Here is a 14,819-nt window from a genome sequence, read left to right as displayed (position 1 = left end):
TTACAGTAATTATTAAAAGAAACATAAACAATGAAAAAATTAGTTATGATACATTTAGTGACTTCATGTCATGTGAGCATTCCCTATACAAATTGATTGCATAATTGAAAAAGAGAGAAAGGTTGTAGTTGGTAGGCAGCCAACAATCAGAGAGGTATATTACCAGTACTACCTGCCTGGGTATTGGGAGGGTTAGTGATAACTGCGTAGTGAGCCAGCACATTAGTGGTTGTAAAGTTGCACTTCTATGACCTAGGTGGCTGTCTTTTCTTTCTGCGTCACTCACTGACTACTGGCATTCATTCTACAAATGTACAATCTCTTCTTGTCATACATAACATTTGACAACACTTTGATTCACATGACTCATTCTTCTTAACCCTATGTTTTCCTGTGGTGAACACTGTGTGGTAGCCCTGCTTTTTTGGCAAAATGGTAGGAGCAATAGATAGAAGCAGTAGTTAGGAACATTTAAGCTGGAACATTTGGTAGAAACATTAGATAAAAGTTGTAAGTAGGAGCATTAGGTAGAAGTAGTCAGTAGGAACATTAGGTATGAACCTCTGCAGACACTGTTAGAGTTGCCGTATGCCAGTGGCCAGTTAAGGGTTAAGCACTAAAGGGTAAGAAGCAGTTCTGGAGTTCACTAGTTTTGGAGACTGTTGTTGTGACCACCCCCTTGAGGGAGTTCCAGGTGGGAACAGGCATCAGAGATATAAATAGATGAATAGAAAAGTATTGTGGTATACAGTTCTTCATATTCAGTTTACATTTGTATCCCATCCACCTTTCATTAATTCAGTTTCTATATACATATGGATGATTAAGTGCATTTAATATGTACATTATAACTAATATTATTTGATGGTATAACACTCCTAATGGTGTTGTACAGGTGTGAGTGTTGGACCCTTTGTGCAAAAGAATGGAAGAGGGTATATGATATGAGGGGTGATCATGTAAGGAATGATAGGTTAAGAGAGTTGTTCGGTAGTATGTGGAAATTGATTGAGAGGGTGGATCAAGGTGTGCTGAAAAGTTTTGGTCATATGGAAAAGAGAAAGACTATGAAAGAAATAGGAAATACTGTGTGAAGTTTTGAAGACCAGAGGTATTTCAAGTAAAGATGACAGGTCATGATTGCTATTCAAATACAGTGGAAACAATTTGTGAATGTAGATGGAGGTGTGAACAGAGATGCTATTTGAAAAGTCAGTTTGATAGGAAAGAGCATAATTGGAAAGTGCTGAAGTATTTTGGAAGGCCGCCTTCTGTAGCTAAATGGATAAAGTTAAACATAGACAAATTAACAGAAAGGCTGTGTGCATTTGGTCCTCCCCTTGTAAGTGGGAAGAGCATTCAAGATGATGAGAATAAGATAAAGAAGCCCTTTTTAATGAAAACAAAAAAGACTATAGAATAGTCCTGGCTAAGTGTGGCAATAGAAGACAGCTGAAAGCCTTTTAGCATATCATTTCAGGAAGCAGTGCACAAGTGAGAGTAGACACTGTGACAGTCAAATATTTTGAATTAAATGTGATGGTGTAATGGATGTGTTTAATGTCTCCATGGTTATTTCCTCATTTTTTATGGAGGAAGTAAATGAGTGATAGTGAAAAGGTCAAAATGTAGAACATTGTCAAATCATGGCAGAGAATGGAAATTGCTCTATAGTTGTTTTACATCAATAATTTTATTGTATCAGCTGCTTGAATATGATTAGATGATAACTCCAGTGTGGGTAGTATTTATGGTATAACAGCAGCTTTAAGGTGTTATGAAAAATTATTTAGAAATTACATTGAAATACATCACACTGAGATGGAGAAACTGATTACACTGTATATTGTTGTTGGCTTGCACAGATTTAGTTAAAACTTAATATTTAGATTTTCTTACAATGAATGGTATATTCCTCCACCTTGGGGCATTAATGATATTAAGCAAAATAAGGGATTGCTAAAGGTTGATGTAAACAATCACTGTGTTTTTTGGGGATATCAGCTAAAGGAAAGAAGAAATTATCAAAAAGTAGTTTATTAAACATACATATATTCAACCATTGAGTGTATTTTTAGAGGTAATGTCATGTCTCAGTCAATTCATATGTTACTGAGCACATGTTGATCAAGAAGTTCTGCCCCACAAATTCATCCATCGCACACACACCACCTGAATGAAAGGAAACTTGTGATAGGCAAAAGTATGACAACCAGTCATCTGTAGTTTATGAATGCTTTCCTCTATGATATAATGTGGATTGATGCATGCAGGAATATCTAGTAACCCCTAATGAGTGAGGCTCTCTGATTCAAAACCTGACACTTAGAAATATTGTTTGATATACCTGTACATGGTTGAGAATATTCTGCTTAGCTCTAAGCTACTTTTTTCTTTTTTGATACACCCAAACTATTCCAAAGAAAGTGGTTATTTATAAGATGTGGGAAATGGTGATTAATATGTATAGGATGAGCAAAAAAAAAAAAAAAAAAAAATGCAATGGTTGTAACCTACATTATAACAAAACTTGACCTAGAACGATTATCCCAATAGACAAAAAAAAAGGTGTGGAGGTTAGGAAACAGTTGCAAAACACAAATTAAGATGGCAATTTGTTGCAGTCAGTGAGAATATGCTGCTAGGACTCCTGTTTAAAAACCCAATATTTCTCTTGTAGCAATGCTCTTTTTGTGGTGTCTGCTGATCATTTATGTTCACCAGTAGAACAATGAAATCTGTAAACTGTCAAATAATTGACAAAACTAAGGGAGAACTATGAATATTACCTGGAACAGAACTATTGCTCACCTTGAGGACATAGATAAAGAGAGCGAGTAAGATGTGGCCCACCATGACGAATGCTATGAAAGCTGTCACTCGGGTAGCTCCCTGTGTGAGAACAGGAAACATAACATAAAGACTTGAGAATATTAAAGGTGACTGAATAAACAGAATCAAGTGTACAGACCTCAGGAATGCATGGTTTTAGAGCAAGACAATCTTGTCTTTCATAACTTCTTAAACATCAGGATGACATCTAGGAGCCATTGATGAAAAAAGTTTTTTCTTAAAAACTGTTCCAAAGAATAGTGGTCAGCTATTTTCCAGTTTATTCTCTGATATGTTTCCCAAATTCTAGTAGGTTTTCAAGGTATTGGCTGAATATAGATAGAAACTTTGTTATTAATTTGTGCTATCATGTATCTTGGTGCACAAGTTTACTCAAACATATAGGCATCACTAACATAGAAATGGTGTGAATAGCTTACCTCAGGGAGGGGGTTAGGTGGTCTAACTGTTAACAAGATGAAAATGGCATTCTCCATACCAGACCAGTAATCACTTCCCCCCACAACATGTACACCCACGCTCAGTACATATCTGCCAACACAGTCACTATTAATATATAATTTAGAGATGTAATGAAATGAAAAAACATTGATATCTTGAGAGGCATTCTAAGAATGTAATAACTTCAAAAGCAGTAGATTAATGATACTGATTAGCAGATGTTTTAACTGCAATTCATTACTTTAATTTGTGAAAGTTATTAATGCACTCAAAAGAAGAACACTTTCATGCAAGATTAACTAAAATCATTGTGTCAGCCAAAGTACAGAAGTAAAATTAAAAAAAGTCACATTATCAACTGAATTTAGATGGGAAGTTAAGAAACTTAAGCATATGCTCTCTTTAGTAGCCTATTCTCCCACACTAATTACAGCCTCTGGTTACCACAATGTCAAATATGATAAAACTACAGTTTTGAGTATCCACACACAAGATAATGGATACAATTTTACCAGTTGTGGAACAGAAATTTGAAATTCCGCAGCTATGTGACTGTCCCTTCATTAAGTGAGCTAATGGGAATGTCTCTCTTAAAAGTGAGCCTATGTGAGTGTCCATTTATAAAGTGAGGTATTGGAACTGTCCCTTTGTAAAGAGAGGTAAGGGAACTGTCCCTTTATAAAGTGAGGTAATGTGATTGTCCCTTCTTATAGTAAGGTAATGTGACTGTCCCTTTGTAAAGTAGGGTAATGTGACTGTTACATCTTAAAGTAGGGTGATGTGACTATCCTTTTGTATAGTGAGATAATGTGACAGTCCCATTGTAAAGTGAGGTCATGTGACTCCCTTCATGAGGTGAGGTAATATGACTGTCCCTACATGAATTGGGGTGACTGTCTCTTTGTAAAATGGCAATTTTTGTTTGTGGTCACCTCACATGGCAACTCACATAAGAATGATAATGGCGAGCAAGATGAGCCTAGCTGATGTGTGCTGGTGAACAGGTTGGGCATGACCTTCCATACTGTGGTAGGGAGATGCCCGCATATTCCCTCCTGATGGATCAACCTGTTTGGAAAAATGAAAGTTATTTCACCTTACTTAAGAAGTGAAAAAATGTAGAATTGAGAAAAAATGCGAGCTTTTTTCTTTTCCATCTCATATATGTATATTTTTCCTAGTAGTAAAAAGTAAACAATTTCGTATGACAAAATTTTCCCAATGGTCATTAAGGGACAAATTTTGTGATTCAGGAATTCATGATAGGCTCAGAAATGTATCCCTGTTAACTTTCAGGAGTGTACATTAAGAGAACCAGGAATGAAAACTGAAAGGATGATCTGGACAATGGACAGGAAGTTTTCATCAGAACAAGTGGACATGAGGGTTTGGGATCAGGATGACTGAAAAGAAGAAAACATGCAGACAGGAAAACACTCAGTAAGGGGAAGTCTCACGTATGAGAGAGAGAGAAAATCCCAGGTAGAAAAATATTTATGAACATTAAAGTCAAAAGGAAATACAGAATTGGTAACATCATCTTGGCATGTGGAGGTAGAGTGAGATAGTTAGTCAGAAAAAAGTGCTTGAAATCTGGACTAACTCCAGGCATGGATGGAGGAGCAGCTCAAAACATAGTCTTATATATACCCAGCTGTAAACTACATGACAATGATCAGCTCTGAACTAATTGAAGTATTACATGTCAATCTTATTTGAAGAATGAAGGCAGCTATGAATTTGGTCATTTATTCCTTTCCTTTAACAGCAACTTTGCAGTAGAATTCTGTGCCTCCAGTGAAGGATGACCATACTGTTTCATGCAGTAAATAAACTTATCCACAAACCTTTTTCCTTGAAAATATTTTTATTATAAGGGAGAATGTGGCCCCCAACCTGGCTGCCCAGAGAGCCACAATGCCTATATACAAGACGATGCCCACAACAGAGTAGACAATGGCTAACGCTCGTCCAGCTGGCGTGCTAGGCCGTACACTACTGCCAGTGGTTGTAACCAGGCAGAAGACATGGAGAAGTGCTGGCCAGAAGGTCCAGGGCAGTGGTGATGGTGGCTCCTCGCTGGCCCACACCTCCCTGCGCTCACCCTCTCTCACCTGTAACATTCATATATCCTACTGTATCACATGGAGCACGTGATTATCACATGTACCATTTACACTGCTCCTCATATCACAACTAGAGAGGAATGCATATCAATACTGAGTAATGATGGATGTTCACAGGTGTTAACTGTATTATGTTCATTTAACTGAAAACTGTTTTATCAGGGAGGAAACTTTTCAGGTTCATTATTTATAATATTTATTACTACCTTCCACAAAGTTATGTAATGTAAGGTAATATATATGAAAAAAAAATGTTGCCAGCCTCCTAAACTTGCCAACACCATTTACCATGATCTAGAATTTGGAATTAATTGGAAAACAAGACATTGGACTTCAAAAAATTAAACTGTACTGGAACATTCAGTACTGGAATTACTAAGTTTAACATGAAAAGGTCAGAGCATTGGCAAAGAAGTGTATTGATATACTGTCACCACAAAACAAGATAAAAACACATGACAGACTGATTATGTGGCCAGTGGTAAATATTAATACAATGACGTGACCTTTAACCAGGTCAAAGACTGTGCCACTATACTTTAGGGTGGTACGGCTGTGCTCAAGTGGTTCAGAGATCAAAAGCTGTTAAAAAAAAATCCGGTGTGTGTCCCAACATCATCTGGGTAAGTCATGACTTTATGCAAGGTGGGAACATCATCCCAAGGTGGACATACAGAACTTGCTGTATTGGAGAAGAGCCTTGGGCAAGAGAGCTATGGATTTGCTAGTGAAGTGATGCTAGCTTGCAGATGACCTTCAAATTGTGGTCAGGTGAGTACTACCATGCTGGTGACCTGGCAGGGAAGTACTAACATGGGTGACCTCCCAAGTACGAACATGTAGTTGACCTGGTAGGCGATTACTAACATGCAGCTGACCTTCCAGGTAAGTACTAATATGCAGCTGATTTTCCATGTAAGCACTAACATCCAGCTGATCTTGCAACTGACCTTGAAACCATGGGCGTGGCGAGCGACGAGGGCGTGGTATCGGGCGGTCAGGTCATGCATGTGTTGCTGCCACTCTGTCATGACAGACCGGCTCAGGCGGTCCATCTGGCCATCTGATGGCAGGTGTATACCACCCACTTGCTGCAGGTATACAAAAAGCACAGTGGTCGGTTACCCATACCCCTACACTGATACTCGTTACACCTGGACACCATTACCTCCATCACACCTGCATGCTGTTACCTTTATTACACCTGCACATTAGTACCTATGACACACCTCTAACATACCAGCACTCTTGTAAGTGTACTTCTGACACACCTGTAGTCTTGTGAGAGTACTTTTGACACAAAGTTTTGTATGTGTGACACACCACTAGTTTTGTAAGTGTACCACTGACATGCCTTTAGTCTTGTAAGTGTGCCTGTAACACACCTTTAGTCTTGTGGTTATACCCTTGATACACCTGTAGTCTTGCAAATATGCCTCTTGATAAACCTGTAGTCTTGTAAGTATACCTGTGACTTACCTGCAGCCTCATAAGTATACATATAACACATATGCTGCCTTATAAGTGTACCTCTGTGACAAACAACACTGGAAGTGTATCCCTGACACATATGAAACCTTTGGAGTGTGCTTCTGACAAATCTGTAGTTTTGTAAGTATATTTTCGACACCCCATGTCATACCTGTAGTCCTGTAAGTGTACCTTTGTCACCATACCTTCGACACAACTGTAGTGTTGTAAGCGTTGGATTGATACATCAATAACATAGAATTAGGAGCTGAAGTTGAACCCATAAACAGTTAGTGTCATAGGCATAGTTGTTTTTCCTACGGGAGGAACACATTCCACTTCTTTTCTCCTACTGAAGATCACATGATCCAGCCTAGACAAAGCTAAAACCTACAGAAGACAAACATTCTAGCCTCGAGTCGTCTACAGTTCCTGTTCTTTTTATTCACTCAAGCAATTGCCGATTATTTCGGCTGTTTGCAGTTGTTTGCACTGGTCAAAAAGTATTTTTTCAATTTGGCAGCATTTTTTTTTTCCATGCAACTTTAATGTTTCACGCCCTTGATCCACAACAAATACAACAGAACTTTTTATTTACAAGAGGTGTAAGTGGTAGTCTGAAATTCACCATTGCTTTAGCCCCATAGCAATGACGTTGCTACCATTGGATATGATGGCCATATATCCTTCGATCTGACCCCCTAAAGCTGAGATCAAAGACCAAACCAATGTACTGAAAAGTCATACTGTTGTCCTCGTGTCCTAACGTCTTGCTCAAGTCCTAGCATTGTGCTCAAGGCCCTAGTGACGTGCTCACAGGTCCAACCGCTGTGCTCAGTGTCCTATCATCGTATTTGAGGGTCCTACCATTGTGCTAAGGATCCAACCATAATGCTCAAGAGTCCTACCGCTGTGCTCAAGGCTCTGCCGATGAGCTCAAAGATTCTACCGTCTTGTCTCAGGTTCCTACCGACGTGTGATAGTCATCCCGCTGTGCTCAAGGCTCTGCTGATGAGCTCAAAGATTCTACCGTCTTGTCTCAGGTTCCTACCGACGTGTGATAGTCATCCCGCTGTGCTCAAGGGTCGCTTAGTCATGGAAAGCCAGCAGTGTACCAACCACTCCTGCCAGTTCTACAGCGGGCCAGGTACCCAGTTCTAGGGAAGACCGCTGTATGACATCTCATTTTCTCCTTCATTAAATGCTGGAATCCTTTGTGATAATGTTTGAGTCTGGACTTCTATCTTGACAGTACATCTACAGTTAACTGAGTCTAAGGGACTAGACCAAACTTATCCTGGAGCAGATTTACCCCAGAGCACCCATACCTTGGAACAACATGACCCTGGATGGATCAAATTCTCTTGGATGGAGGCAATCATAGGGAATACATTTTTAAACACTTTAATCACTGGTTCTTCCTCGGGCAATGTTAGTGATCGTGTATCTATTGTTGGTACTCTGCAATAGGACAGTGTTAAGATGATACCTTCAGAAAAAAAATGAGTTTTATATATATATATATATATATATATATATATATATATATATATATATATATATATATATATATATATTTCTCTTTTACTGTTCAGCTTGCAAGAGTTGGACTTATGAAGCTTCACGAGAAACACTCATTTATACCTGGAATACTCAGATGGACGGCCCTTATAATAGGTTGAACAATGCTGGAAAGTCCTTACCACTCCCCTGGAAGCTAGTGGACCTACCTGGAAGGCCCTGAGGGCATTCTGCATCCTTGGCGAGGTGAAGATGGCGGCGATGACCACCTCCTGACTCCTGTCGAGGACAACGTCGAGGGAGATGTTGAGGAGTCGTTCCACCAGCTCTTGGCGGGCTGCTGCCATGTCTGGGTCCTTGGGTGTACCAGGGAGGCGGACCACCACTGCCGGATTGTTGGGTCCGTCCCCCTCCACCTGCTCCACCAATACCCGACGTGATGTGGGAAGAGGAAACGACATGTACATTTGCTCTGACATGATGACAGACCACTGTGAACTGCAGTGTGACCATACGACACTCCACTGTATACTGTGGTGTGATCTTAAAACACATTACAATATATATTCTGTGGTATGACCTTATGACACTACTGTATACTGTGGTGTGATCGCAAAACATATGTGTACTGTGGTATGACCTTACGACACTCCACTGTATACTGTGGTGTGATCTTAAAACACATTATTATATATACAATATGGTCTGACAACACACCACTGTATACTGTAGTCCGACCTCACACCACTTCATAACAGTATGACACATCACTGAATAAAGTTACGAAAGTTTGGTTGCGTTAAGCTCATGGTAATGGCATAATATCTTTTGGCTGGAGCCAATGTTATGGCAGGACAGAGGATGGAACCCAGCCAAGGGAAAGAGTCAAACAGAGGTTGTCGAGACTTGGTTGTATATCAATAAGGAAATAGATGAATGGAACGAGGTAAGGGATGATAACACTGGCGTAGAGAACAATCACAACCTCTTGTTGTAGAGGTGTTGAGAAGTGGGAGGTCTCATGAGTGTAGAAATCCCTCTCCTTGTGCACATACAGGTCATGAAACACACAAGCAAATGCATGCAAAAATATATACGCAAATATGAAAACTACAACGTAAAGCAAAAGGACTGGCGAGGCAGTAGGTAGTGTATAGGAGGCAGTAGTTAGGTAAGGGGAGGTAGTACACACGAGGTGTAGGACACAGGGCGCCACCAAGACCATAATTCACCGTCATGCACCATCAAATATTCATGATACAGTTGTGTGTGTGTGTGTGTATGTGTGATGACGCTGGCTGGCACCCAACCTACCACTCCACTCCAACAGTCCCCACCACACCATCAGTCCCCCGACCCATGTCCTCCTACACTCTCCACCTGGCCGCCCCCCAACATCTTCCACCACACCAACAGTCCCGACCACACTAGGTCTCCACCTTCCCCCAACACACCAGCATGCCTCACTCCCCCCCACCCCCAACAAGTTCCCATCACATTAACTCCTACATTCACATGATCCACCATCACTAACCCTGGTACATAGGCTCCCTAAGTTACCATAAGTTCTTACAACCTCAGACTACAGTAGATGCCAGGCGTCACAACCAGACTACAGTAGATGCCAGCCGTCACAACCCCAGACTACAGTAGTTACCAGCCGTCACAACCCCAGACTACAGTAGTTACCAGCCGTTACAACCCCAGACTACAGTAGTTACCAGCCGTTACAACCCCAAACTACAATAACACAATCATTAACTCTAAATTTTTTCCGGTATGTTTACTCTTTTCTCAGGTTCCGTGAGCACAAAGCGAATAAACCAGGAATAAAGTTTAATGGCGTTTCTCTTGTTTTATCACAGGAGCGAATTAGACCTTGACCGGAACTGAGTTAAAACCGAAGATCAGTTGATTCCTGTGAGGGAGATCAGGTGGCTTTGATGAAGGTCACTCCGGGAATATTACTTCTTCCGTAGTTTACCCTTGACCTGCTTCCTCTCACCACCCACTGGCCTGCTTCCCCTTCACTACCCTCTGGCCTGCTTCCCCTTCACCACCCTCTGGCCTGCTTCCCCTTCACCACCCTCTGGCCTGCTTCCCCTTCACCACTCTCTGGCCTGCTTCCCCTTCACCACCCTCTGGCCTGCTTCCCCTTCACCACCCTCTGGCCTGCTTCCCCTTCACCACCCTCTGGCCTGCTTCCCCTTCACCACCCTCTGGCCTGCTTCCCCTTCACCACCCTCTGGCCTGCTTCCCCTTCACCACCCTCTGGCCTGCTTCCCCTTCACCACCGTCTGGCCTGCTTCCCCTTCACCACCCTCTGGCCTGCTTCCCCTTCACCACCCTCTGGCCTGCTTCCCCTTCACCACCCTCTGGCCTGCTTCCCCTTCACCACCCTCTGGCCTGCTTCCATTTCACCACCCTCTGGCCTGCTTCCCCTTCACCACCGTCTGGCCTGCTTCCTCTCACCACCCACTGGCCTGCTTCCCCTTCACTACCCACTGACCTGCTTCCCCTTCACCACCTTCTGGCCTGCTTTCCCTTCACCACCTTCTGGCCTGCTTCCCCTCACCACCTTCTGGCTCAATGGGTCGTACCTTCGTGCTCAATGGGTCGTACCTTCGTGCTCAATGGGTCGTACCTTCGTGCTCAATGGGTCGTACCCTCGTGCTCAATGGGTCGTACCGTCGTACTCAGTGGGTCGTACCGTCGTACTCAGTGGGTCGTACCGTCGTACTCAGTGGGTCGTACCGTCGTGCTCGAGAGGTTTTAAGTAATTTCCAGGAGTAGTAAAAGCGTCAACAACATTGGATCAATATACCATTTATCGTGTATGAAATATTTACTGAGAGACATGAGTTATGTGGCGTGGGGATAGACAGGTGTGACGTCGGGATAGACAGGTGTGACGTGAGGAGGGACAGGTGTGACGTTGGGGGAGACAGGTGTGGCGTGGGGATAGACAGGTGTGACGTGAGGAGGGACAGGCTACGCGAGGAAAGACAGGAGTTACGTAAGGAGAAAGTGAGTCACTTGAGGAGAGACAGGAGCTGCGTGAAGAAATATAGGAGTTCCGTTAGGAGAGACAAGAGTTCCGTGAGGGGAGACAGGAGTTACGTGAGGAGAGACAGGAGTTATGTGAGGGGAGACGAGTTACGTGAGGAGGGACAGGGGTAACGTGAGGGGAGACAGGAGTTACGTGAGGGGAGACGGGAGTTACGTGAGGAGAGACAGGAGTTACGTGAGGAGAGACAGGAGTTACGTGAGGAGAGACAGGAGTTACGTAAGGAGAGACAGGAGTTATGTGAGGAGGGACAGGAGTTACGTGAGGGGGAGACATAAGCTACGTGAGGAGAGACAGGGGGTTACGTGAGGACTTGTTCACGTACTTCCTCCTCGTCCACACCTTACAAACCCTCGTCTACAGGCGTACGAGTCGTCCATTACCCGCGGTATCGACATACTCACAAATCAATAACAACAACTAACACACAAATGCCACATAAAGGCTTCTTTCCATTACCAATTTTCTGGGAAGCAAATTATTAATAATTTTGGGTCAATACTTCCACTCCGGTCACCAGAGCCGGGCCCCAACCCCACTCCTGATGCAGTACCTAGCTTCTGCCTCGAACTGACTCACCTGGACCACGGCTAGACCCTGACTCACCTGACGGAGGGGATACGTCCCCCTCCTATCTGAACCTGACGAAGGGAACTGACCTTAACTGAACTGACGAAGGGAACTGACCCTAACTCAACTGACGAAGGGAACTGACCCTAACTCAACTGACGAGGAGAACTGACCCTAACTCAACTGACGAAGGGAACTGAGCCTAACTCAACTGACGAAGGGAACTGACCCTAACTCAACTGACGAAGAGAACTGACCCTAACTCAACTGACGAAGAGAACTGACCCTAACTCAACTGACGAAGAGAACTGACCCTAACTGAACTGACGAAGGGAACTGACCCTAACTCAACTGACGAAGGGAACTGACCCTACCTCAACTGACGAAGGGAACTGACCCTAACTCAACTGACGAAGGGAATTGACCCTAACTCAACTGACGAAGGGAACACACGTCCCCCTCCCACCTGAACCTGACGAAGGGAGCTGACCTTAACTCACCTGACGGAGGAAACACTACACCCAACCTAACCCTGATTCACCTGACGAAGGTGAGCACGTCCCCTACAACCCTTGCCTATACACCTGCCCTTCCCGAGGTGTATGACGAAGCAACTGCTCTTTCGTACGTATTCTGGTACGTCCTCTGCCTTCCTTCTCTGCCTTTGTCTTATCCTTAACAAGTATGCATCTGTTCATGTTCCCACTGATATACGCTCAATATCCAGTCACAGAGCCTTGGAAGTGTGTGTGTGTGTGTGTGTGTGTGTGTGTGTGTGTGTCTGCACTAGTGCTCACAGGCGCGATTCTGGACAACCTCGCGTGGTTTGGGGTAATGAGGTTGCCCAACTAATGAAGCATTTAAGGATCAATATCCAGGAGAACGAACCGGTCGTTCATTCCCGCTGATGCCAACATTGCGCCACTAACGAGCTCCAGGACCTAGCGATCTCGGACATCGAAGTACAAGACCTGACATCGAAGTACAAGACCCGACGTCGAAGTACAAGACCCGACGTCGAAGTACAAGACCTGACGTCGAAGTATTGGGTCGCCAGCCATGATGACATTGAAGTACAAAAACGCTAGCCAAGATATATTTCTCGAGAGGCAGTCGTTCCACATTCTTACATTCCTTGCAAGATATTGATTTATTGTGAATGATAATGAAAGATACATTGTTCCTTTTCATGGACAGAAGAAAGAGCGTAGGTAACAAAAGATCGAGGGTTACCATCAGTTGTATCTTAAGCAGGAGAGGTCGACCCGTATATAAAATATTTACAAAATATGAAGCAAGCTCATGAGAGTATTTGGTCACACCAGAATATACCAGGTCATTAAGGTAGCCTTTCAAGTCTTTGGCTGACCCTCGGAGCACCGGAAGATGAGTCTTAGACTAGCAGAGTAGCCCTGGGCTGGTGGCTAGCACTAGGGGAATAGCAGAGTAGCCCTGGGCTAGTGGCTAGCACTAGGGTAATAGCAGAGTAGCCCTGGGCTGGCGGCTAGCACTAGGGTAATAGCAGAGTAGCACTGGGCTGGCGGCTAGCACTAGGGTAATAGCAGAGTAGCCCTGGGCTGGTGGCTAGCACTAGGGTAATAGCAGAGTAGCCCTGGGCTGGTGGCTAGCACTAGGGTAAATAGCAGAGTAGCCCTGGACTGGCGGCTAGCAGTAGGGTAATAGCAGAGTAGCACTGCGAGGTCGTCCTGGGTCGCCGGCGTGAGGAAGGGAAGTTTGGCGGGTCGATGCCAGCCCTCCCTACTGTGCAAACCACAACCTCCTCCTCATTATTCCACATCTCCGTCATCACAAACCCCCTTCAAAAACAAAAGCACATCTGATAAACTAAAATGAACTGATGAGTAAATAAGCATTGGAAAATCAACTAAGTGACGAATGTAAAGAAAATAATCACATAAATAACAATAGATTTAGTCCAGTAATAACTACCATTTGGCTTAGTGAGCACCAGTTATTCTTGCAAAATACTCAGTAAACAACGGATGAAAGGCAATACCAAAGCCAAATTCCATACCATAAAACATTTCAGAAAATATGCAACACAGAAACTATAAATTATAGTTACTATAAGTAACATGTCCATAGTCTTCCATTACTTGCTTTCATTTTTACCCCCCGTGCACTTATTGTCTGTGATCACAAGTCCATTAGCAAACCATGATGGCAAAACACAGTGGATAGTGACATTCCTTACCTGATGTATCAGAGTCACTCACACTGACCCCCTAGCTAGCCCTCTAACCCTCAAAATCAATAGATCCCCCTCTTTGTCCCACCACAGGAGGGCCGTGCGTGAGGCCTGGTCAGCTTAGGTGGGGACAAAGCTCACAGGGCTTCCCTCCTCTGGCGTCTTGCTTATTTAAGCGTAGCAGACGGTTAACAAGGGACCATTTTAATGCAATGTTGTGTAAAACGAAGTTCAAATATCAACAAACATGTAAATATATTTATAGTCTTTAAATGACAGTGAATGATATGAAATGAACACGGGTGGGTCTGTCATACCCGCTAAGTTGTCACATACGGCGGCGACATGACACCAGTTGCCGAACAGGGACAAGTGTGTTTGGACGGCCAGCATGAGACATGGGACAACGTGATCCCAGATTGCACTGGTACAACATAGGTAAAGATATATACAGTCTTAACCTCTAGGAAACGACGGTACAACCCTCGAGGCACGACGGTACAACACTAAAGGCACGACGGTACAACCCTTCGATATGATAGCCTAGCCAGTTAGCCCAATG

The 14,819-nt window shown here is 43.3% G+C and overlaps 1 protein-coding gene across 1 annotated transcript in view; it reads right to left on the bottom strand.

Annotated features, from left to right (window-relative positions):
• Nucleotides 1-53: 53 nt before the first annotated feature.
• The window catches only part of LOC139766125 (uncharacterized), a 51,941-nt gene continuing 37,175 nt past the window's right edge, over nucleotides 54-14,819 (bottom strand). Inside the window, exons 3-9 of the mRNA XM_071694349.1 lie at nucleotides 8,621-8,827; nucleotides 6,371-6,511; nucleotides 5,142-5,408; nucleotides 4,244-4,362; nucleotides 3,273-3,384; nucleotides 2,812-2,892; nucleotides 54-2,172 (exon numbers count right to left, since the gene is read on the bottom strand). Coding sequence (XP_071550450.1) covers nucleotides 2,128-2,172; nucleotides 2,812-2,892; nucleotides 3,273-3,384; nucleotides 4,244-4,362; nucleotides 5,142-5,408; nucleotides 6,371-6,511; nucleotides 8,621-8,827 — 972 coding nt within the window. The 3' untranslated portion in view covers nucleotides 54-2,127. The remainder of the gene's footprint in view (nucleotides 2,173-2,811; nucleotides 2,893-3,272; nucleotides 3,385-4,243; nucleotides 4,363-5,141; nucleotides 5,409-6,370; nucleotides 6,512-8,620; nucleotides 8,828-14,819) is intronic.

This window comes from Panulirus ornatus, chromosome 57 (assembly GCF_036320965.1).
Source record: "Panulirus ornatus isolate Po-2019 chromosome 57, ASM3632096v1, whole genome shotgun sequence".
Classification (NCBI taxonomy): domain Eukaryota; kingdom Metazoa; phylum Arthropoda; class Malacostraca; order Decapoda; family Palinuridae; genus Panulirus; species Panulirus ornatus.
This window is presented reverse-complemented; position numbering and strand designations above follow the sequence as displayed.